We start from the raw sequence: 25,335 nt of genomic DNA on the forward strand, positions 1-25,335 counted from the left end.
TCAAACCAAAATGTATCCAGACTCCTTCAACATTTCTCACATTATCAGTTTATTCGCTATAGTTTAGAAAACGGTAAAAAAATATGAGCAGAACTCAGTTGATATTTGACAGGTTTTGTCCGTCCTTCTGTTAGACTCTCTCTCACACACACACACACACACACACACACACACACACACACACACACACACACACACACACACACACACACACACACACACACTGTTAGACTGTCTCACACATGAATTATGATGAATATCTGTCAGCTGGTAAATTTAACTACACAATTAGATAATACCAGTTTAGCTCAACCAGTGACCAAGCAATGCTTCATTGTGTTCAGTGTGTGTGTGAAAACAGCATTAGCAATTAAAGACATGCAAAACAAAACACTTCAGAAATTATTTTTGGTCCCAAATTGTAATAAATGTTACTGGTAGTCTCTGTATGAAATTTTTTTTATGGTATAATAATGTCTCAGTTTACTTTATTTAGCTCTCCTCACTTACATAAATGAACTATATTGTCCTGCACACACTAGTAATACAATATCAAAAATGATATCTGGTGTCTGAATAATTTTTGGTTTGACTGTGTATGTATGTAAGCTGTACAAGAGAAATGAGCCTTTAAAATATTATGTTGTAAAGTCAAAAAGATGCATGACTATTTTTACTTAAAAAAAAAAAACTCTATATAATATTCCCTGATATAATTTATTAAAGGATTGATAATTTAAGATAAATGTTAGTAATGGATAAACATCATATTGATCAGTTATTTATGATACCTGTATATGTTGTATATACTGTAACAATCCATCATAGAGTGGATTTATGATAATCATCACAATACTGAAGCGCCGTGTTTATCAGGCCCGTGTTCTTTGTTCATGATTTAAATGTTTCATCAGTTTCTGCAACAATTTAAAATGTGTTTGAAATGGAAACTTCTGTCCGGTTGCCATGGAAACCAGTCTGCACACTCCAGCTTTAACGCCAAAAACTCGCACCTCTTTTTTCTTCTTCCACATCTGCCCTCTCTCTCTCTCTCTCTCTCTCCCTCTCTCTCTCTCTCTCTTTCTCTCTCCCTCTCTCTCTCTCTCTCTCTCTCTCTCCCTCTCTCTCTCTCTCTCTCTCTCCCCCCATCTCTCTCTCTCTCTCTCTCTCTCTCTCTCTCTTTTATTTTGGGATCTGGCTATAGTCAGAGGTAAAATGGCATTTAATCAATTTATTGGTAGGCCAAGCAAAACTTGCAATACTTACTACGAGGAGAAACACAATTGAGAATACACATGGTCAGGAGCTTCTGCCTATCTTTAAAGCTTTTGTAAAGTCTGGAATGATAAGATTTTAGGCACTATAGAGCTATAAATGATGTTGAAACTTATAAACAGCAGTGGTGTTATAATGCCGCTATTTGTTCAGTGGTGGAAGGAGAGTTGTGTTTTGATATTTTGTGGGTCCGTGCTCACTATAACGGCTGATATTACCCACAATCCACTGCGCTTTGGAGGAGGAACTACAAACACGAGTAAAAAGTGTTTAAAAAAACTACAAACATGGTGGATATGCGCGACCGACGGTGAGAGGTTTAGATAAAGGTTTGAGTGACTAATCAAAGTTTAACCTGATAAAAAATATATATATTTAATGTTATCCGTGTTATATTTCATATGCAATAACAATGTGGACTTTTATAAAGATCCGATTGGCCATTAACTTTTAAATGCATCATTATGTAATAATATGAGGAGAGTCTCCGCATGAAAGACACTCGAGTGCAGATCAACATTTCTCTCCGATACTGTAGGAAATTATGTGTGGAGGATTTTATATTTGAAAAGATGATTGACAGGTCAGTTTACTGTGATAAGATGAGAGAGAGCAACCGTTAAAGACGCCATTGTATGACGTGATAGTGTGTCCCAAAGCTTCTTCTTTACAAAAAGAGTACATACTTTTAGGGCGTAGTATAAGTAGGCGAATTGAGATGCAGCAAATGAATGAAGTCCAGAAACAAACTGACATGTAACACACACTCTCTCTCTGTGTGTTTCAGGAGCCGTACCTGCAGGCGTTCTGCGACTGCTGTAGTTACAGGCTCGACCCGCAGAACCCCGTGCGGTTCCTCAGCCTTCAGTGCGCCAGCGGAGACGTGGAGCCCGTCGTCCTGCCCGTCATCCACAGCTGCGAGTGCACCAGCTGCCAGGGTGCGTGAAGCCCGGGGAACATCTGCGCTTTATTTGGAGAGGACAAATGTGCCAAGAGATCATAAAAACATAACTTTTGTCATTCCCATGTTATTAGGCAGAATGTCCAAGCTTCTGTTTTCCATTTTATACTGTCAAAAACACCCACAGTCAATCATTCTATCCCTAAAACTCATCTTTGATCATCAAAATGACATTTAAGCATTTTTTCCTTAAAATATCTTGAATGTAACTCGACACCCTCGCCTCATTTAGTATGCGGGGTGCTATGAATATGCAAATGAGCCCCGCCTCCACTCACTCACTCACTCACTCAGAGATCCACTGGTTGACGATCACACGTTGATCTGATTGGTTACAAGGTTGTGTGTGACGTCAGAAACACCAGCAATGCTGTCCACTTATGAACTTACACATGGTTTAAGCGTATTAAAAACACCACATAGACACATAAACAACATTAAAAGCTGGATTTTTACTTTAATAAATATTTTTTTTCAGTGGGGGAAAAACACACAATATTTAATTAATCTTCAAAAAAGGGTCCAATCCCACTAACTACAACTAGTGCCTCAATAAACTCAGATTTACTGCTTATTAATAGATGTAAAATTAAGGGATGTAGAATGTGGTCATGCATTAATATGTGCTTTATAAGTACTAATAATCAGCCGGTTATATGCATGCTAATAAGCAACTAGTTAATCATGATAATTAGACCCTAAACTAAAATGTAAAAAACAAACACACAATTTTAGCAGACATTTATCATGAACTTCATTCACATTGACTCATAAATTATTCATAGTTTTTAACGGTCAGCTCTGAAGGGCATGTGGTATTTCCACAATTCATAACCCAAGCTTCATGTTGTCATGCTATAACGAGGCTGATTGTAATGTACGCTGCGTCTCCAGCATGCCTGATCTCATTAGGCTTGTCCTCGTCAGTGTTTAGTCATTCATCAATGCGATTGATCTCATTAGCTAATTCAATCTGTGGGACTTCACTTAGAGGGGTCGCATTTTTTATCCTACGCCATCATGGAGCCATTTCATGCAGATTGATATTTACCGATGCGCTCGTGAGCTTTGTAAACAATGCTGCAAAATTTGTTCTAAAATGCCAAGCGGCATTTAGACATGAAAATGCACATTCCGAACTTAAATGGAATATAGATGGAAGAAGACATTTGGCAGATTTTTGTAGAAGTGAAATAAATTAAGAAAGTTATAGAAGTTTTAGTTTATGAATGTACAATGTTAAAAATTAAATTATTCATAATTTTATATAAAATATATATTTTCAAAACCTGGTGGACTCTAAAAATGCAAAAAAATCAAAGCCAAAAATCTGAACAAGTTGTTTTCCAAATATTAGGTTGATATCTCAGAAAATAATCTTTTAGTGAGATTTAGTTTGGGTGCAGTACCACACTTCTCCACTAGTGGACATTACTGCCCATATAAGGGCGCCTCCATCTCCATATGTGGTTTGAGTCTGAACCATTATTTTTACAATTTTCATACAATTTATGAAGTAGACATCCTATTCAGAAGTAGTGTTGGAAGTTTGGCAGATTTTGAACCTCTAAGAAACACAGAAGATCACGTATGTGCATTATAGCTCGCTGCCACATCACTAATGCTGAATCTATTATTGTTTTCTTTATATTTAAAACATTTCCAGACCTTTTTTCTAAAATAATTGAATGGATGCGATCTTCTGAACTCTTGGTATGAAAACAAACTGAGGTTTCTACCATTCTTTCATGATTTTTCATGTTCATCACTATTTCATAATAAAGGTCTGAACACGCATTAGGAGTATGAACATATTCTTGTTGCAAATTGATAAATTACGGCTCCTCTGTCATTTATTTATGAAAATCAGTCACCAAATAAGTAAACTATAATTGTAAGCTTTCAAATAATATATAGTTTGTCAAAATTAGTTTAGGTTTAGTATAGGATATTACTGTTTTAAATATTCATTGTGAATATTTATATATTGTGAATATTTATATATCATTGTGAATGTTGTTCAATTGAGTTTGAATGCATTTGTGAGCTCTTGCTATAAAGCTTCCTAGAACACTTATTTAGACAATTTACACGACCACAACATGTCCCATAATTCACCACAAGAATGATAATAGACATAAAGCATCAAGTACAGCTTCCTTTTCTCTTTATTGTGTTGCATTAGCGCTAAAAGCTTCCTGTCTTTGTTGAGATGTGTGAGAGAGAGAGAGATATGAAAACTTACATTTTAACACTTTAATGCATATCATAACTTGACTTCTTGAAGGCAGCCGAATACTTGTTTGCATTGATTAAATATATGATGATGCATTGCAAAAAAAAATTGTTTTGTTTTCACGTGCAAACATCTAAACAATCATTTACTTGAGATGCAAAATGACATTAATTTCTGAAAATGCATAAAAATCATGAGTTTGAGTTAAAAACAAGAAATCTGCCATCAGAAAATAACCTAAAGGGAAGTTTGAAGTTATTAATATCTAATATTTTGCATCTCAAATAAATGCATGATGTTTATATATGGAACACAATACAGAAATGAAGGAAGAACATTGCTTTATGCAGCGTGTCTGAGACTAAAAGCATATTTAATGATAATTTCTTGTGTACTCGCTCATTACAGTGAACTGTCAGAAAGGTATGAATCAAGAATGCATGATGAAATATTTCCAAAAGCGGCAGATTTCATCAACTTTCCCTATTTCCGCAGGCGGAGACCCGTCGAGACGCTGATGAACGCTTCGTCCTCATATTCATCCGGACTTCTTTATGTAGCTTGTCATTATATGACTGAATCTTCTCTATTTAATATTTCCTAAAGCTCTACGAGATCTACAATCTGTACAGCCTTTAAATTATATTTGGATTTATTATACTTTTTTTCAGTCTTTAATATTTTGTATTTTAATGAATCTAGCTCATGTTGATTATACAGAATTAATTATTATTATTGCCAACTGATTTCTTTGATAAATGTTTGTAGCAAATTATTGAAAGCAACTATAAGAATAACAGACGATTTTACTAAATTAGACAGATTTTTTTCCTTAAATGCACTGAGGTCTGTTTATATATAACTTCTTACATCAAATATATTTATTTCTAAATGTGCAATCTATAGCCTTTGTTAAATTTATGGTCTTAACCACTGAAAATGTTTCTTATTTCATTCATTTTATGATTATGAGTTTAAACAGTTTTCTTCATTATTATGCAATTCAAAATGATTAAGAAAATGCAAAATTTGTGTGATTTTTTACTGACTTTAATGCACAATTAAACTAACCTTTTTTGGTAATAGTGGGTTTATTTACTAGTGTGGCAGTTTATTGAAGACAAAGATGCACCACAGCACACATGCATTTATTTTATACCATTCTCACCTTGTGAAAGTGTGTCACGTGATTGTGAATGAAAGGGATTGATGGATAGGAGGAGGCTGAGATGCTTCAAAGACAGTCTGGGATGATAAATATGGATAAAAGCGCCGCGCCACCTTGAAAATCCCGGATTTTTACAAGGACTTATTTTGCTTTTAAGGCTAATAAGCAAGAAGTTGCAAAATCGTTGTTATTGCACTAAAAACCTCCGCATATATGCATAATATTGGTGTTTTAGTCCACGAGGAGTGTCTTTTGTCTGCACGCGCGTGACGGCGCAGGGAAACCCCACGCCCGCGACGCGTGCACCGACGATGACGTATCATGTACAGTCTGACAGCGCGACGCCGCCGAAGGTGGAAAACAAAGCGCGTTGAAAAAGCTCGCGCGCGCGCGCAACTGTCAGGTGAGTTATAGGATCGCGCATGGAGCTTTCGGTGATGGTTCGGGATCCTCGTCGGGATAATCGTGAAGTATCCCAAATTACCTTTCAGTTGAAACCCGTGATTTATGTTCCTTTTCCACAAGAGCCCAGGACATGACGACATCAAGGGTTCGACACCTGCGAAAGGAGACAAATGACACCGGAATTAAATGAACTAAAAACAGCTATATACATTCTACACTAGTAATAAGTCATTATTTAAGTTTAGCTGTGTTTGTATTGTTAGTTAAACGGACCAGCTTCGCGAGCTCGTCGTTGTTGTTGCTGGTCACCATCGAAACGGGAGGAGCGCGCGCGAGAGCGACACGCGTCAAATCAATCGCATCTCTTCCAAGAAAGAAGACATCTCGTGTTTTCTTACATTTAGTTTTCTTACATTTTGTTTTCGACGTATGAAAGCTGAGAAGAGCGCTTTAATTGGACAAAGGGATACCCTAAGGACGTGGCTGGTAAAATTAGGGTACCTCGCGAGCGCGTTCCAGTCACACAGAGTTCAGCGTCCCAACATGTCACGAAGTAAATTAGTCTACTGAGACTTTCCTCATTTTTTAAAGGGATTACGCGACGTAAACAGTCCTCGGAAAGTGGGAACTGTTGTTTTTGGATAAGTATATCGCGTGTTGTTCTCCTGAGGGCTCGAGAACTGATGATGTTCCCCAGAGCGCGGGAAGCCGTGTGACTGAGCGCGCGAGGATGCCGGTACGACGAGGGCACGTCGCGCCGCAAAACACTTTCCTCGACACGATCATCAGGAAATTCGAGAGTCAAAGTAAGTTCTTGTTTATTTTCAGTATTTTACTTGTATTGTGCGTGTTTTTACTCACAGAATAATATGTTTTTCGGGCATTATGTGACCCTGCTGGACCACAAAACCAGTCACATGGGTAAAAAAAAAGAAGAAGAAGATCTCCATCACATGAAAGCTGAATAAATAAGCTTTCCATTGATGTATGGTTTGTTAGGATAGGACAATATTTGGCCGAAAATATCTAGAATCTGAGGGTGCAAAAAAAATCTAAACATTGAGAAAATCATCTTTAAAGTTGTGCATTTATGTTCTCGATTTTGCTGCATTCACTCAATTTGTTTTACTTTATTATATATATTTACAGTAGCAAATTTACTAAATTTCTTCATGGAACTTGATCTTTACTTAATATCCTAATGATATTTGCCATAAAAGAAAATTCGATAATTTTGATGTATTGTGGCAATAACCACAGATATTCTCGAGTCTGGGTTTGTGATCCAGGGTCACATATATACCATGTTTCTGAGGTAACTTTTCATTCCTGTCAGAAATACTATGGCTGAATTTACCTGAATACATTAGATTACCCAAATGAAAGCAGTAAAATGACCTAAATGTGACAAATACTCTTTACAGTTTGATATTCTAGCAAAACCTCTAAGAAGACTATGTGATATATACTATAAATTAATATGGAAGACATGTAGTACCATGGTATATATCAAAGTAACATGGTGTCACCGCAGTATAAGGGTTGCTAATAAAACAGGTGTATCAAATAACAACACTGACATAATACTAAAAATGAGACTTGAGGAGCCTTTTAGATTAAATTATTGTGCATTATCCAATAAAGACACTGTCTCTGAGAAGTGGTTCATAAGATGTTATAGTTATTATTGATCATATAGTGTTGGGAACTGGAGAGCTTCTGTATCAGGCTGTTCATCATCCTTAACTTTAACATGTCATGGTTCTGTATAGTCCCAGTTATACAGCAAATCAACTTTATGAATTCTTTTAGGTGATATTACAGCTTTTTAGTTATCCAGAATTCATCGTGAGTCACATGAAGACACGTTGCTTTTTATGCATCTAAACTGTTTAGTGTTTAAGGGTTTAACCTTGCATGTGATTTTGAGTCCTAAAACTTTATATTGCCTCAGTTTTCATGATGCAGTCGCCGGTCTGACAGGTGTGCGGAGAGATTCAAGTCTCAGATGTGGATCTTCTTACTCAATCATCCTCAAAAATTATACTGGCTTTCAAAGAGCCAATCAGTCTTCATTTCCACTGTCTCAGACTGGAATGGTTTGTTTGTGATGTGTTTGTGTTGGGAAATAGTAAAGGTGACACCAATGAGTAATGCTGCAAAAAATTAGAATTTTGTATGATTGCACATTGATGTTTTGTCTCCAGTGAGGAATAATGGGATATTATCCCTATGGAAATCCAAAGGTTTCTTCAGTGCATCAACTGATCGTCTTCCATTGATTCCCTCAGACATTTAGACTGGTTTGCTAATGAGTATTGTCTTCAGTTAAATGTCCGTGTGAACAATATTGGGGTATAATATGTCAGTCCATATTTTACTTCTGAATTATGAATATTGTATAGGTGTTAAAGTCTCCCTGTGGTGTAAATCAAGCTTTTACTGTTGTTTATGTGGTGTTTTTAAAGGGGGGGTACAATGGCGTTTCATGTATTCAGAGTTGTTTACAGTGTTAAAGAGATGGATTCTCATGCTAATAATGGCCAAAGTTTGAAAAGTTATTTTGAACGAATAACAGAGAATTTCTGTGCTGAAAATCATACTTCCGGATTGCAACACGTTTCGGCTGGTTTTTTTCTATCGTAGATCTAATGACGTAGACCAGAGTGGAACTCCTTATATGAGCATTGCTCTCGGAAAAGCGCGTTCACGCACACGTCGACCAGAGGAGAGAAAGACCGCGCTCATCGACACGCTACTACCGGAAATCATCATCAGCAGCGCTAAATAGGAATGGTTGATGTCAAGAATGTCTCCAAAAAAGTGTGTTTTGGGATGTGAGGGAAAGTTTACCTTGTTCAGCTTCCCAAAGAACCCAGTGTTACTGGAACAGTGGATGCAGTTTGTATTTCCGGGACAGCAAAGGAGTGTGGCAAGTGCGGTTTTGTGTTCTGGTCATTTCAGTGACGAATGTTTTATTAACAAGGCCGAGGTCGTCGCTGGATTTGCAAACCGGTTGCAATTAAAACCTGGCGCGGTCCCAGTGATAAAACACCCCATTCATGTCAGTACAACGGTATCAGATTTATTTATTGTGCTGGAAATCCCCGCTTGACTCTTTAGCTCCGCCCACGCCCAGAATCAAGGACCTCGGCTTTTTCCGGATAGAATCGGAAAGCTGTATTTTTATTTTATAAATATGATGAAACTAAAGACTTTTTGGAGATATGAAGGACGCACTATTACTCTATAGGTACTCAAGATTAACATGAGATTGACTGAAACTAAGTATTTTACCCCCCCTTTAATATACAAACCATGTGTAAATTCATAAGTCAACACCATTACTGAGTATTTTGGTGTTTCTGACGTCATAAACTACCTTGTAACCAATCAGATCAACGTGTGATCGTCAACCAGTGAATCTCTGAGTGAGTGAGTGAGTGGAGGCAGGGCTCATTTGCATATTCATAGAACCGCGCATACTAAATGAGACAAGGGTGTCGAGTTACAGTCAAGATATTTTAAGGAATGAAACGTTTAAATAAAGTGATTGACTACAGGGGGACTTTAACACATGATTGATGTGTTATTAAAAAACAATTACATACTCCTACAATTTCAATAAGAATGGCTAAATATCAGATCAGGCATTAGAGCATCATATGTACTCATATAATAATTGTCCTGCAGTTGAATATTTAATGAGCAATTAGTTGATAATGAAAACCCAAAGCATTTGAAATTACATAAATCAAGTCTGGTCAGAAGTCACTTTCCATCTTGACCTCTCCACTACTCTTCCTCTTTCTGGACGCCGCGTCTCTCCCCCGGGCAACGTAAATAATACATCACCTTCTCTATCGAAACCCATCGCAAGCTCTTGAGAAGTGGCGGTATAGAAGAGGACGAGAGCGTCTCTCAGTGTGCGTTGTCATTGCACTGACCATAAGTTGCCAGTGTTTCTCCAGATGGCTTGGATCTGTTCTCCCAGCCTTGATGTTTCACCGGTTCAAAAAGAACAGCGTGTGCTTCTCGTTGTGATATCTCAGCCGAATATTAAAAACTGAACAAGTGTTTTCTCTCCGGTGTTCAGTGGATTATATGAGATGTCAGATCATGAGAACATTTGCTGCAACAAAACAATAACCCAAAAATAATATGCCCCTGCATGTGTCCCACAGCTGATATGGCACTTTTTAAATAAAGATGACTTTAGTTGTTATGTGTTGACGTCACTTTCCCGCGGGAACACACTCCCTCAGCTGGACCGAGAAGAGCTGCTGAGTGACTGGATTTAACAGAGGAAACTGAGAGTTAAACTAAAGGTTGGACTCGATATAGTGTTTCTTACAACTCACCAGAGATCCAGTGATCATGGATATCGACTGAAATCGTGTTTCCTGACATTAATATGAGCCTGATTTCCACACCGGGGAAATACATAAAGCAAATTTGCCTGTGAACGCTTTATATAAATACAATATAGGTCTAAATCACTTATATCAATGTTTTAGCCTATATATCATCATATCATCCAGCACTAAAACTTGTCAGTGTTTAATAAAAAACTACGCAGAATATACGATGGTAAATATTTAACTGATGAGTTGTCAATATAATATATAGGGTTTGATTTTACCCCTGAGTTCTGCATATTGACACACAATAATAACTGCAAATCCTCCTTTCTCTGGATCCAGTTGTTTCTGTGAATTACAGCGATCATTTGCTTCTCTGTTCTGCAGCTTTCAGCCGTCTGTACAAATACACCTCAGACTTCTGGTCAAATCTAGTTGTGCAGTCGATCTCGAAGCGCTTTCTCTTTAGATGTGTGTGTGTGTTATTCACCGCATTCACACTGAAAACTAATGATGCCGCTCAGGGTGTGTAACCGCAGTGACGACTGTAGATCCATCCATCCATCCATCCATCCATCCATCCATCCATCCATCGATCGCTCTGCCATTCCTTCCATCCATCCATCCATCCATCCATCCATCGCTCTGCCATTCCTTCCATCCATCCATCATCCATCCATCCATCCATCCATCCATCCATCCGTCCTTCCATCCATCCATCCATCCATCCGTCCATCCATCCATCCATCCATCCATCCATCGCTCTGCCATTCCTTCCATCCATCCATCCATCCATCCATCCATCCATCGCTCTGCCATTCCTTCCATCCATCCATCCATCCATCCATCCATCATTCTGCCATTCCTTCCATCCATCCATCCATCCATCCATCCATCCATCCATTGCTCTGCCATTCCTTCCTTACATCCATCCATCCATCGCTCTGCCATTCCTTCCATCCATCCTTATATCCATCCATCCATCCATCCGTCCATCCATCCATCCATCCATCCATCCATCCATCCATCCATCCATCCATCCGTCCTTCCATCCATCCATCCATCCATCCATCGCTCTGCCATTCCTTCCATCCATCCATCCATTCACCCATCCATCCATCCATCCATCCACCCATCCGTCCATCCATCCATCCATCCGTCCTTCCATCCATCCGTCCTTCCATCCATCCATCCATCCATCCATCCATCCATCCATCCATCCATCCATCCATCCATCGCTCTCTGCCATTCCATCCATCCATCCATCCATCCATCGCTCTCTGCCATTCCATCCATCCATCCGTCCATCCATCCATCCATCCATCCATCCATCCATCCATCCATCCATCCATCCATCCATCCATCCATCGCTCTGCCATTCCTTCCATCCATCCTTCCATCCATCCATCCATCCATCCATCGCTCTGCCATTCCTTCCATCCATCCATCCATCCATCCATCCATCCGTCCTTCCATCCATCCATCCATCCATCCGTCCTTCCATCCATCCATCCATCCATCGCTCTGCCATTCCTTCCATCCATCCATCCATCCATCCGTCCTTCCATCCATCCATCCATCCATCCATCCATCCATCGCTCTCTGCCATTCCATCCATCCATCCATCCATCCATCCATCCATCCATCCATCCATCCATCCATCCATCCATCCATCCATCCATCGCTCTGCCATTCCTTCCTTCCATCCATCCATCCATCATCCATCCATCCATCCATCCATCCATCCCCATTCTATACATCCAACTTTCTATGAAAAGCTTTTCTGTTCTTCTTTCTGATCTCAGTGTAATGTTGTTACTGTAACACACAGCCTTCAGAAGACAGAATCATCAGAGGAGAGTTTGCGATGCACATTTCCCCACCGCACTGAACTTTGCTCAGCGTTAGGGTGGAGTATTTATAGTTTTCTATATAAAGTTGTGTTTTTCCATCGCCTGCTTCTGTCACATCGCTGCGGAGTTGTCATGGTCTACTTCTGCCAGTATTCTGGGATGCAGAGTGGTTGCTATGTCTCTCTCTCTCTCTCTCTCTCTCCCTCTCTCTCTCTCTCTCTCTCTCTCTCTCTCTGTGTAATGGAGAGCGGGTGAGATCACAGTCTTATCGGTGTTCTGTCAGAGGAGTTGGTGTGATTAAATTTCACCATAACACAGTCGTCCATTCTTCCTTGTCTTCTCTCATTCTCTCTTTCAGCCTCTGTTGATCATGTCCTCTAATGCACAAACCCTCTACATCACTCATTAGTTTGATGTAAAGATGTTGCTGCACTGCAGTAGATGTACATGCACTGATATTACTGTGCATTATTTACACATCAGAGCGATAAAGAAACATATTGTAATGTAAAATTACAGAGCGGGACGTGTCCCAAAGGCAGTTTAGAAAGAGTTTGGTGATTTATATACCTCAGCTGTTTTACACATTAGCATGTCAATCAAGTCACCTTTATTTACAGTATACAGTGCTTTTTACAATACACATTGTTTCAAAGCAGCTTTACAGTAATAACAGGAAAATAATGCAACAAAGATGGTTTCTAGAACAAAATAGCATCATACTCCAGCTTAAGTAAGTTCATTTTTGTTGTTGAAAAAGTTATTAATTTAGTTCATTTATATATCTAGCCGCTCTGGAGAAAACAGTGATGCCATCGTCCAGCTCAGTTTAGTTCTTCTATATGTACAGTTTTGCCGATTAACCGACACGACATATCGTTATAAAGTAATTAATCGGTTGACTAGATGCTTAGTGTCAAATATTTAATGTCACAATTGTTACCATCTATTTACATGTTTTTTTTGTCAGTATCCATTTTAAAAACTATCGGTTGATTAATCGGTTATCGGCAAGTACGACCAAACCTAGTTCTCGGTATCGGTAGAGTCGGTCGACCTCTAGTTTGCACATATGGCTGTTTTAGTGAGCTTGTTGTGTCTGACAACAGTCTCCTGTATTATTCACGTCTGCAAGACAAGCTGGCCGGAGGAAGAGCGCGCACACTTGTGTAAAACACACACGTAATTAACTGGATTCACTCTCTCTCTCCTTGTTAAAGCCACACAAAGAGGATTTGCTGTTTTCTTTGCCGGTTTCTTTCTGCTCTTCCTCATTGTTAAATGCATTGTTCTGTTTTCTCAGGAGACACGGCTTGTTCCTTCCTCACATATAAAAGAAGAAGATGAGTTCACTTTCTTCCATTCAAATGTTCCTTTCTTTCTCTGTCTGTTAGCGACTCTGATCCACCGCGTGTGAGAAACATGATCTATCTATCTATCTATCTATCTATCTATCTATCTATCTATCTATCTATCTATCTATCTATCTATCTATCTATCTATCTATCTATCTATCTATCTATCTATCTATCTATCTATCTATCTATCTATCTATCATCTTACAATATCTATCTATCTATCTATCTATCTATCTATCTATCTATCTATCTATCTATCTATCTATCTATCTATCTATCTATCTATCATCTTACAATATCTATCTATCTATCTATCTATCTATCTATCTATCTATCTATCTATCTATCTATCTATCTATCTATCTATCTATCTATCTATCTATCATCTTACAATATCTATCTATCTATCTATCTATCTATCTATCTATCTATCTATCTATCTATCTATCTATCTATCTATCTATCTATCTATCTATCTATCTATCTATCTATCATCTTACAATATCTATCTATCTATCTATCTATCTATCTATCTATCTATCTATCTATCTATCTATCTATCATCTTACAATATCTATCTATCTATCTATCTATCTATCTATCTATCTATCTATCTATCTATCTATCTATCTATCTATCTATCTATCTATCTATCATCTTACAATATCTATCTATCTATCTATCTATCTATCTATCTATCTATCTATCTATCTATCTATCTATCTATCTATCTATCTATCTATCTATCTATCTATCATCTTACAATATCAATCTATCTATCTATCATCTTACAATATCTATCTATCTATCTATCTATCTATCTATCTATCTATCTATCTATCTATCTATCTATCTATCTATCTATCTATCTATCTATCTATCTATCTATCTATCTATCTATCTATCATCTTACAATATCTATCTATCTATCTATCTATCTATCTATCTATCTATCTATCTATCTATCTATCTATCTATCTATCTATCTATCATCTTACAATATCAATCTATCTATCTATCATCTTACAATATCTATCTATCTATCTATCTATCTATCTATCTATCTATCTATCTATCTATCTATCTATCTATCTATCTATCTATCTATCTATCTATCTATCTATCTATCTATCTATCTATCTATCTATCATCTTACAATATCTATCTATCTATCTATCTATCTATCTATCTATCTATCTATCTATCTATCTATCTATCTATCTATCTATCTATCTATCCATAACTATGTAGAGATAAAAAATCTTCAGATCAGTGTTTTGGGGTCTTTAAAGCAGCAGAACGTCTCTTTATCTGTCTGTTCGTTAGGCTTGTATAACTTTGAAACCATAACCTTTAAACTTGAAAGCTTTTAAAGCTATTTTAATCTGTCAGTCAAGCTGACATCAGAGTTTTTGAGTGATCTGCTGCTTTTAAAGTCTTGACTGGTTGTGCTTTGGCTTTTATTAGCCCTCGACTCAGAGATCTGTTTAAACCTTGTATAAAGAGACAGCAAAGAACTCGAGAGATGTTAATTAGGGTGTTTTCTCTGAATCACTCATCCTTTCTCTCTTTCAACGCCTCGGTTTCCCTCAGTCAGTTTCTCTCTCTTTCTTCTGTGATGCATCTTATTTCGGTTGCAGTGTTCGTTCTGTATATAGGTTTGACATACACACACTTATGTTAAAGTTTCTCTTTCCCAGCCCACTCTGTCTATCTTCAGAGCGCCTGTGGCTGTTTCTCTGATGTACACCGTCTGAAGCTGCTAATGTCAGACAACCAGACATGAGAATCACACTTTCTAATCTCTGGATTCAGAGTGTATTGGCAGAACTGATTCTATTCTTCTGTGGTTTCTTCATAAGTTCATCCTATCTTCAGGACTCTCATTGAAGTTCTTATCGTCTTCTGTTGGTCTCAGGACAAACCCAAACTCCTGCTCGATTGGCCTGATCTTAACCTCCATCAGCGTTAAGATCAAGATTAGATATCCGAACAATTAAAACCACAGTTTAGATTCAACAATGAGCTTCGAACATCAATATTTACTAGGAACGCACGATATATCGGCCACCGTATCGGTATCGGCCGATATATGTTCATTTTTAAAGTTATCGTTATCGGCCTGCTAATAAAAATTTGTCTGATATATTAAAGCTGATAAATAATGTATTATTTCCTTCAGCTGAGACACTTCAGATGTTCAACATGATGGTTTTGAATTGCTTGAAATATGATTGGAATCACTTCAAAAAAAGGAAAATACTGTACAGTGTGCAGCGCAAGTCATATCGGTTACATAAAATAATGAGAACATTTTAATAATTGTGTGCTTGAGTCATGGCTTTTATTGGTAAGACTTTGTTTTTGTAATCAGGCTTTCAAAAATTATATAAAAAATTGGATTTAGATTTATCGGCCAATATATCGGTTATCGGCTTTCAAATATAAAGAATTATCGGTATCAGCCAAAATGTTCATATCAGTGCATCCCTAATATAAAAAAAAAAAAAAAAGTGTAGTAGAGTCTCCAGCATTTTTACTTCCCTGCAGCCATAAACTCTCATTAGAAAAAGACAGCATCTACTATAACGTAAATGTTAAATACGGCCTCAGCGAAAAGGAAGAGCTTTTATCCGCGGCAGTGAAAGTAGCATCTCCGCGAGCAAACATCACCTCTATATTCCACACCTAAACTCTCACCTTTAAAAATCTCCCTGCTGACCCGTGAAGCGTCTGTCATTTACTCAAGACTCAAGCGTTTGCTTCTGGCCTTTATCTGACGCCCTTTTGAAGGCGCTAACATCCATCATGTAAAAGCACTTAAAGGATAAATGCAGTTGACATGACTCTACCGAGGGGAAGAGAGGCGCTGGAGGAGGCAATGCTCTGATGCATTTCTCCTCCGCTGGAATAGTCAGCACTGTCAATATCAGTTCATATAGTTCTCTCATTTCTGCCGTCCAGGGGAAATTCTTCTCAAGTTTTTTGGGTGATTTGCTAACTCTCTAGTTGCCTCTCTATTTTCCTTTGCTATACTTTGTATAGATGTATATGACTAATAGCTAATGGTGTTAGCTGTCATCACAGTTTCCTATCCACTGTTTGTTTTTAGCAGAAAAATGTCTAATGATTCCATCATTCCGTCGAAATTATTTTAAATATAGACATTTACAGATATTATTGTTTTTAGGGATGCTTGATATATCGGCCACCATATATATCGGTATCGGTCGATATTCATTTTTAAAGTTACCGTTATCGGCCCAATAAAAAAATGTGGTTGATATAATGAAGCCGTTAAATAATGGATTACTTCCTTCAGCTGAGACTCTTCAGATGCGCACTGTTCAACATGATGGGTTTGAATTGTTTGAAATATGATTGGAATCACTTAAAAAAAGGAAAATACGGTGCAACACAAGTCATATCGGCTACATACAAGTATAATGAGAACATCATTATAATTGTGTGCTTGGGTCATGGCTTTTAATGGTGAGACTTTTGTTTTTGTAATCAGGCTCTCAAAAATTATAGAAAAACTTGGATTTAGATTTATCGGCCGATATATCGGTTATCGGCTTTCAAATATAAAGAGTTTTAAAAAATGTAATATCGGTGCATCCCTCTTTTTTTAATACTTATTTAATATTTTATATAATGTGTATTAACTTGTATTTTACATGTATTTACATTTTCATAACATAATTTACATAATGTGCATATTACCTTAATTTGGCAAACTATCAATTTTCAGTCTTTGATCCTCCATTAGGCTGATTATTGTCATTTATCACCATGAAACACAGTCACTATTGTGTTCGTTTAGCGATTCAGTCGCTTTTAACGTTCGGCTCGCAGAACCACAGACGCCTGCCGTTGATGGATCTCGTCCTGGTTCCTCTCATAGTCCAGATTGAGTGCTGGGATAACATCTACAGCATTGTGTGCAAATGGAGAGAAATTTATCCGCTTTATGCATTTGTCAGTAATGTGACATCTAATGGCTCATTTGAAATGCCTATCTTGCCTCTGCCTTTATCTGCCGGATATATTGAGTGGAGCAGTTTATGAACTGATGATATGAGGGGAAGGGAAATGTGGAAATTGTGAGTTTAGTGAAGTTATGGCCTCTGAGAAGTATGATTGAAATAAGAAATATGAATGACCTGTAAGCGTTCTCATTTCAGAGAGACAGATGGACTGAGAGCAGGGCGGAGACAGTGTGTGTGTTGTGTGTGTGTGTGTGTGTGTGTGTGTGTGTTGAGCAGCTGCTAAAGAGCGTCAGAAACAGGACCAGCTTCAGTCGTGATGGTTTCCTCTGTTGCCTGGAGGAACGTGTCGGATCGCGTCAATAATGCGCTGCTGTCGTACTAATTACCTAATGGCCAGCCCTGCAAGAGCAATACAGCTGTTAAAAGATTTCCCTTCACGAGAGACAGAGATACGTGTCATTTATGGCGCCATATGCTAACACATTCAATTGTTAGTAGAGATGCACCGATTGATCGGCTGGTGACTGGAATTGGCCACACATGTAGGAAACCTCGTGAATTACGGCCGATTTACAGCGCAAGCAGAAAGTCTATTTTTGCTGCTCACGCTTAATTAAAGTGAAAGCACACTTTAGATGGACAAAATAAATATGATTTCACACAAAAAGTGCCCAAAATGCACATAATTTGCATGTCAGAAAAGAAAATGAAGACTCAACAATATTTATAGAAAATGTACCCATTTAAACTTGTTTTTATTATTCAGTTTGGGTACAAGTGTATGGCGTTTTATAAAAACAAAATATAGAAAATAAATATTTTTGTGTGCTGTAAAGTGGTTAGAAAAATCGGAGATCGGAATCGGCCTAGAAAATTGTAATCGGTGCATTTCTAACTAAAACCATATAAAAACTTCTTTTTTTTGTTACTTGAAATAAAATAATCGCTAACTGAAATAAATAAAATAGGTTACATACATTTTTTTATTTCAGCTAGTTGCCAATTTTATCTTAGGCAAGGCAAGTTTATTTATATAGCACATTTCATACACAATGGTAATTCAAAGTGCTTTACATAGAAGAAATTAAAATAATAAAAAGAAATAAGAATAATTAAAACGGTTTAGAATAAAAAACTAAATACAGTACAAACTATCTGTTTAATTTGATGAACTAAAATACTAAAACTTAAATAAAAATGAACAAATACCTATATATATATATATATATATTTTTAACATCTAATAAAAATGGACAAAAACACAACAAATATTACCTAAATTAAAAATTAAAAGAGAACATTTAAAAATAAAAATTAATAAAAAATATGAATAAAACTATAAAGATACTAAACACTGGCCTGATCATTTCAAATAATGTGTGTAATTTCAGCTGTAGATGCATTTTATTTATAAACCATTTACTTTCAAAGAAATGTAAGATTTTTATTTACAAACTCATATTAAATAAACATTGATTAAATGTTAAATAAAAATCAAACCATAAGTGATTCATATTTATATTCTGTAAGTGCAGTTGATATTCTTTCAGCGTTTATTTTCATATTGGCCTTTCAATTATTAATTTGCGTGCTGAGTTTAATTAGTCTTTTCTATTGTGCATATGCACAGAACTAAACATTAAAATCTAAATTTAGCTAAAACTATATAACCCAATTCTGTTGCCTTGCATCCACTGCCATTTCCTTGCAAACCCCTGAAGGCCTCGCATATTTCCAGCGGTAGTAATTACGTTTGTCATGACCATTTCTCAGCCTCTCTGACACCGCTTTAAACACACTTTTAAGACTTCTTACTGTACATGACCTCTGCTAGCGTAACTTACACACACGTATCGTATCGTAGTTTGAGGAGAGCGTCCGGGGCCGAGCGGCTCTCTCCTTAGAGTCCTTGAACAAGATTTATCTCTGACGGTTTTGTGCGGAACCCAAATATGGGATGGAAATTATAGACGTTTCCAGTTAAAGGATTAGTTCACTTTAAAAAAAAACTTTTGCTGATAATTTACTCTCCCCAAGACGTCCATGTCTTTCTTTCTTCAGTGGAAAAGAAATGAAGGTTTTTGATGAACACATTTCTCCATATAATGGACGTCAATGGGCCCCAAACGGGTCAAGGTCCAGATGACAGTGTCAGCGCCGCTTCAACGGGCTTTACACGACACCAGACGATGAATACGGCTCTTATCTAGCGCAACCATCGTCATTTCAAACATAAATATAAAAGTTTAAGTTTTATAAGCACAAGCGCTCGCCTTGCTCTGTTCTGTGATGCGCGTTCGTGACGTCACGTAATACGCAGTTACGCTGTAAAGGTCACGCTTCTGTGAAAAGTAAAAAAATTCTGTCCGACGAAAATGTTCTTTTAGGCTTTTTAATATTCCAACACCAGGATACACACACGAGATGGGCATTTTAACCGATAAACTGACACAAAGACATTTGAATATGTGTGTATGGTCCTCCTTCCGCACATCTGTAAACACTGACTCGTCAAGCGTGACCTTTACAGCGTAACTGCGTATCACGTGACGTCACGAACGCGCATCACAGAACAGAGCAAGGCGAGCGCTTGTGCTTATAAAACGTACACTTTTTTATTTATTTGTGAAATGACGATGGTTTCGCTAGATAAGACCCGTATTCATCGTCTGGTGTCGTTTAAAGCCCGTTGAAGCGGCGCTGACACTGTCATCTGGACCTTGACCCGTTTGGGGCCCATTGACGTCCATTATATGGAGAAATGTGTTCATCAAAAACCTTCATTTCTTTTCCACTGAAGAAAGAAAGACATGGACATCTTGATGACATCGGGGTGAGTACATTATCAGCAAAAGTTTTTTTCAAAGTGAACTAATCCTTTGAGCATGACACTCTCGGGCTGCAGAGATGAGGCGATTATGCAGAACTAAAGCATTACTGACTGTAAGCCCGAAAGACGAGCACCTGACAGTCTCCTACATTTACATTTATATTTACATTTATTCATTTAGCAGGTGCTTTTTATCCAAAGCTTCTTACAAATGTGAGCAATAGAAGCAGTGAAACTAACAGTAGGACAACAATATGCAAGTGCTGTGACCCTTCTCAGTGTAATCTCACGCAGAACACGGAAACTTTTAAGAATAAAATAAATAAATCGAATATTTTTCTCTTATCTCTATAGGCTAGTTCCTTTTTCGGGAAAAGCATATTTAATATAATATTTATTATAAATATATGTTATGTGTATTGGATATTAAATATTATGCACAAATTACTATATAGAAAATAATGTATAATATTTTATGCAAAATTATATATAATTAAAATAAAAAAATATATTTTATCTTTAATTTTTTGTTCTTTTTTGTGTGTGCAAGATTCACCCTAGATTTGTTTTCCTTTCTCTTCCCCATTATCGCTCCAACATCCTCCGTTTAACTTGCAGGATGACATAAATTTAAACCATTCACTTAAACCATGGGTTTAAGTGAACATTGCTGACTTCACTTTCTGATGAAAAGTGTCTCTGTTTTCCGGTGTGTGTGTGGTTGGTGTGTGTGTGTGCAGACGGTGTGTGTGTGTGTGTGCGGTCAGTGTGTGTGTGTGTGTGTGCGGTCGGTGTGTGTGTGTCTCATGAGCGAGGACAGCAGTGTCCAGGACATCACTGAGAGCTCTTCAGACTCATGTGTGGTGTGTGTGTGTGGTGTGTGTGTGTGTGTGTGTGTGTGTGCGGTCGGTGTGTGTGTGCGGTGTGTGTGTGTGTCTCATGAGCGAGGACAGCAGTGTCCAGGACATCACTGAGAGCTCTTCAGACTCATGTGTGGTGTGTGTGTGTGTGTGTGTGTGTGTGTGTGTGTGTGTGTGTGTGTGTGTGTGGTCTCGGCTCAGGTCGTCCGTCAAACCCTGATTGCTCTTCGGTGAGTCTCAGCGAGGGATGTAAACGGTTGGCACAAGTTCCCGTGTGACGCTCGTGTGAAGGTCATCATCCCCGTGTGTCCGTCACACACTGTACACACACACATGCTCTGCCCCAGTGATAGAGCGGCTATGCTAATGTGTCTCTGTGCCACAGTCAGTCTCATGTTGAGGTCTAGCAGAAGCCGAGGCGAGTAGCAGAGGTCCTGCAGTCTGGGACTCCGCTTCGGTGTTTTAGGGTTAGGGTTTGTGATGAAAATTGAAATCATTTGTATATCTGATTCATCATATGCCTTTACAGTTGGTTTTCTGCGATGTTTTCTACATTACTCGTGTTGATTTGTCACCAGGATAATGTTATATACTGTAGCTGGCTAACATAGAGGAGGTTTAGTTGAAGTTGCTAAAAGGACTTGAGTGGCATTAGTGAAAACCACATACAAATCAGTGATGATGTAACGACAGATGATATGTCATTGTTTTCCAGTTAAACACACACACACACACACACACACACACACACACACACACACACACACACACACACACACACACACACACACACACACACACACACACACACATCCCTAAACCTGCCCATCACACACACACACACACACACACACACACACACACACACACACACACATACATCCCTAAACCTGCCCATCACACACACACACACACACACACACATCCCTAAACCTGCCCATCACACACACACACACACACACACACACACACACACACACACACATACATCCCTAAACCTGCCCATCACACACACACACACACACACACATCCCTAAACCTGCCCATCACACACACACACACACACACACACACACACACACACACACACACACACACACACACACACACACATCCCTAAACCTGCCCAACACACACACACACACACACACACACACACACACACACACACATCCCTAAACCTGCCCATCACACACACACACACACACACACACACACACATACACACACACTGACCCTGTCCCTAAACCTGCCCATCACACACACACACACACACACACACACACACACACACACACACACACACACACACACACACACACACTGACCCCGTCCCTAAACCTGCCCATCACACACACACACACACACACACATACACACACACTGACCCTGTCCCTGAACCTGCCCATCACACACACACACACACACACACACACACACACACACACTGACCCCGTCCCTAAACCTGCCCATCACACACACACACACACACTGACCCTGTCCCTGTCCCTAAACCTGCCCATCACACACACTCACACACACACACACACACACACACACACACACACACACACACACACACACACACATCCATTCCCTAAACCTGCCCATCACAGAAAACATTCTGCATTTTTAAATTTTTAATAAAACATTCTTTTTTATGTTTTTTAAGCTATTTGAATTATGAGGACTCATAAACCACGTTTGAGTTGTGAAACCAGTGTAACACACACGTCATTATACACATTTGTGTCCTCATAGAACATTTTATTGCTCAGAATAAACTGAAAAGAGGCCCGGACTTCACAAGTGATGCACCAATTTAAACCAAGTACATTTTGCAAACCAAACCCTAACGTGACCCGTGACTCACAGCACACTAAAGAGCTCGTGTCTCCCGTCTCTCTCCCACAGGCAGGAAGTTCATCATAGCGAACGCGCGCGTGGAGAACTGCGCCATCATCTTCTGCAACGATGGCTTCTGTCACATGTGCGGCTTCACGCGGGCCGAGATCATGCAGAAGCCCTGCACCTGCAGCTTCCTCTACGGCACACACACGCGCCGGCTGGCCATCGCACAGATGGCGCAGGCGCTGCTCGGCTCCGAGGAGAGGAAGGTGGAGATCGCGCTCTACAGGAAAGACGGTAGGACAAACCCACGATCCACAGGGTGTGTGTGTGTGTGTGTGTTCACTACGACGAGAATCTGCTCAGCTGCTTTTCTCCAACAGCGAAGGCTTTATTGCGGCTCTCTTCAGGAAAGGGTTAAGGCAAAGATGGCCTGGAGTTGTTTGCTATTATAGTTTTTAACTACGCTTGTAGTTTTCATGCATCTTTTGGTTTAAGACCTGCTGGACCTGTGAAACGGCTTCAGTGGGAATCTGTACTTGAGAAATCAAACCTTGCGAAAAGCAACTCGGCTTGTTTTGTTTGTAACACACTACCAGTGAAAAGGTCTGGATCGGGAAGATCTTTCATGTTTTTAACATTTATTATTACTATCAATTAGGGCTGTAAACGATTCATCGCGATTAATCGAATCCAAAGTGTTTACATAATATATGTGTGTGTGTGTATTGTGTATAATTATTTTGTATATATAAATACACACACATGCTTGTATATATTTAAGAAAAATGTGTTATTTATATATAAAATAATTATATTTATATAATATAAATCATATAAAAATATATATGCAGTATATAAATGCAAATATTTCTCAAATATATACATGCATGTGTGTGTATTTATATATACAAAATAATTATACACAATACACACACATAGGCTATATTATGTAAACACATACTTTTATTTTGGATTCGATCAATCGCGATTAATCAAAAATAATTCTGTACAATTTTTTTTCTGAATTCTTTGATGAATAGAAAGTTCAAAAGTGCTTCATACCCATAATATATTGTTTCAAGCAATTTACTGAAGTAGTTATGCAGATGAGCTCCTGGTTGAACTGGATTGTCTGGTTAGTGACTACAGAGCAGGTTTGTGCTGTGAAATCACACACACACACGTGATGTGAGTGTTTCAATCTGGGGGCTTTTCCCGACGGCAGATGTTTTCTCTCAGCCGATGGGTGACGTTGCTTCTGCTCAGCATCACACTAGCAATCATAGTTTCCACTGTTTATGAGTTCGGCGTGTGTTTGGTGTTCATCTCGTACCCTCCTGACCTGCGCTGGTCTGAGACATTAGCATATCTTGCTATGTAATACAGTTTAGCGGCTACTGATGAATCTAATGCAGCGGTTCGCATGCTTTTTGACTCAAAGTACCCCTATTGTATAACAATATTTGAATTTCCTTCTGTATCTTCTTTAATTACGACAAAACAATAGTTTTGAAGGGATTTTATGTTTTAATATGATTTACTTTGTTTTTAATTAAGATTATTTTTAACGTCCTCCTGTAGGCAGAAATTATATCCCTCAAAACTCATCTTTGATCACCAAAATTACATATTTAAACTTTTTTACATTTCCTCATGCCTTGAAATATCTTGAATGTAACTCGACACCCTTTGCCTCATTTAGTATGCGCGGTTCTATGCATATGCAAATGAGCCCCGCCTCCACTCACTCCCTCACTCAGAGATCCACTGGTTGACGATCACACGTTGATCTGATTGGTCAAGGTAGTGTGTGACATCAGAAACACCAGCGATTTCAAACCGTGTTTTTGAGACTGTCTTTGGTTCACTGCAGTTTTAAGCAGAAAATACTCAGCAATGCTGTCCACTTATGAACTTACACATGGTGTGTGTTAAAGCAGATTAATAACACCACATACACACATAAACTACAGTAAAAGCTGGATTTACACCACAGTGGGACTTTAATATAACAATATAATGTATGACCCCCTGATTGAGAACCACTGCTCTACTGTGATCAGAAGTTTCTCTTGTTGAGCTAAAGTGGACTTGTATATAATACTAGTCTGTCAAGGCTTATGGCTAAAATGATCAAATATAGGTCTGTATAGCCCTTTATAGCTCTTTTCAGCCCTTAAGTAAT

General features: G+C 38.3%; 2 protein-coding genes across 2 annotated transcripts in view; both read left to right on the plus strand.

Annotated features, from left to right (window-relative positions):
• Positions 1 to 5,552, plus strand: part of sspo (SCO-spondin) — a gene marked incomplete at its 5' end in the record, with an annotated part of 129,056 nt that extends 123,504 nt beyond the window's left edge. The window contains 2 exon segments of the mRNA XM_079601793.1: positions 2,063 to 2,213; positions 4,968 to 5,552. Coding sequence (XP_079457919.1) covers positions 2,063 to 2,213; positions 4,968 to 4,990 — 174 coding nt within the window. The 3' untranslated portion in view covers positions 4,991 to 5,552.
• Positions 5,553 to 6,000: 448 nt separating this feature from the next.
• Positions 6,001 to 25,335, plus strand: part of LOC306992663 (voltage-gated inwardly rectifying potassium channel KCNH2-like) — a gene marked incomplete at its 3' end in the record, with an annotated part of 67,453 nt that continues 48,118 nt past the window's right edge. Inside the window, exons 1-2 of the mRNA XM_079601794.1 lie at positions 6,001 to 6,851; positions 23,214 to 23,444. Coding sequence (XP_079457920.1) covers positions 6,776 to 6,851; positions 23,214 to 23,444 — 307 coding nt within the window. The 5' untranslated portion in view covers positions 6,001 to 6,775. The remainder of the gene's footprint in view (positions 6,852 to 23,213; positions 23,445 to 25,335) is intronic.

This window comes from Phoxinus phoxinus (genome assembly GCF_949152265.1).
Source record: "Phoxinus phoxinus genome assembly, chromosome: 24".
Taxonomy (NCBI): Eukaryota; Metazoa; Chordata; class Actinopteri; order Cypriniformes; family Leuciscidae; genus Phoxinus; species Phoxinus phoxinus.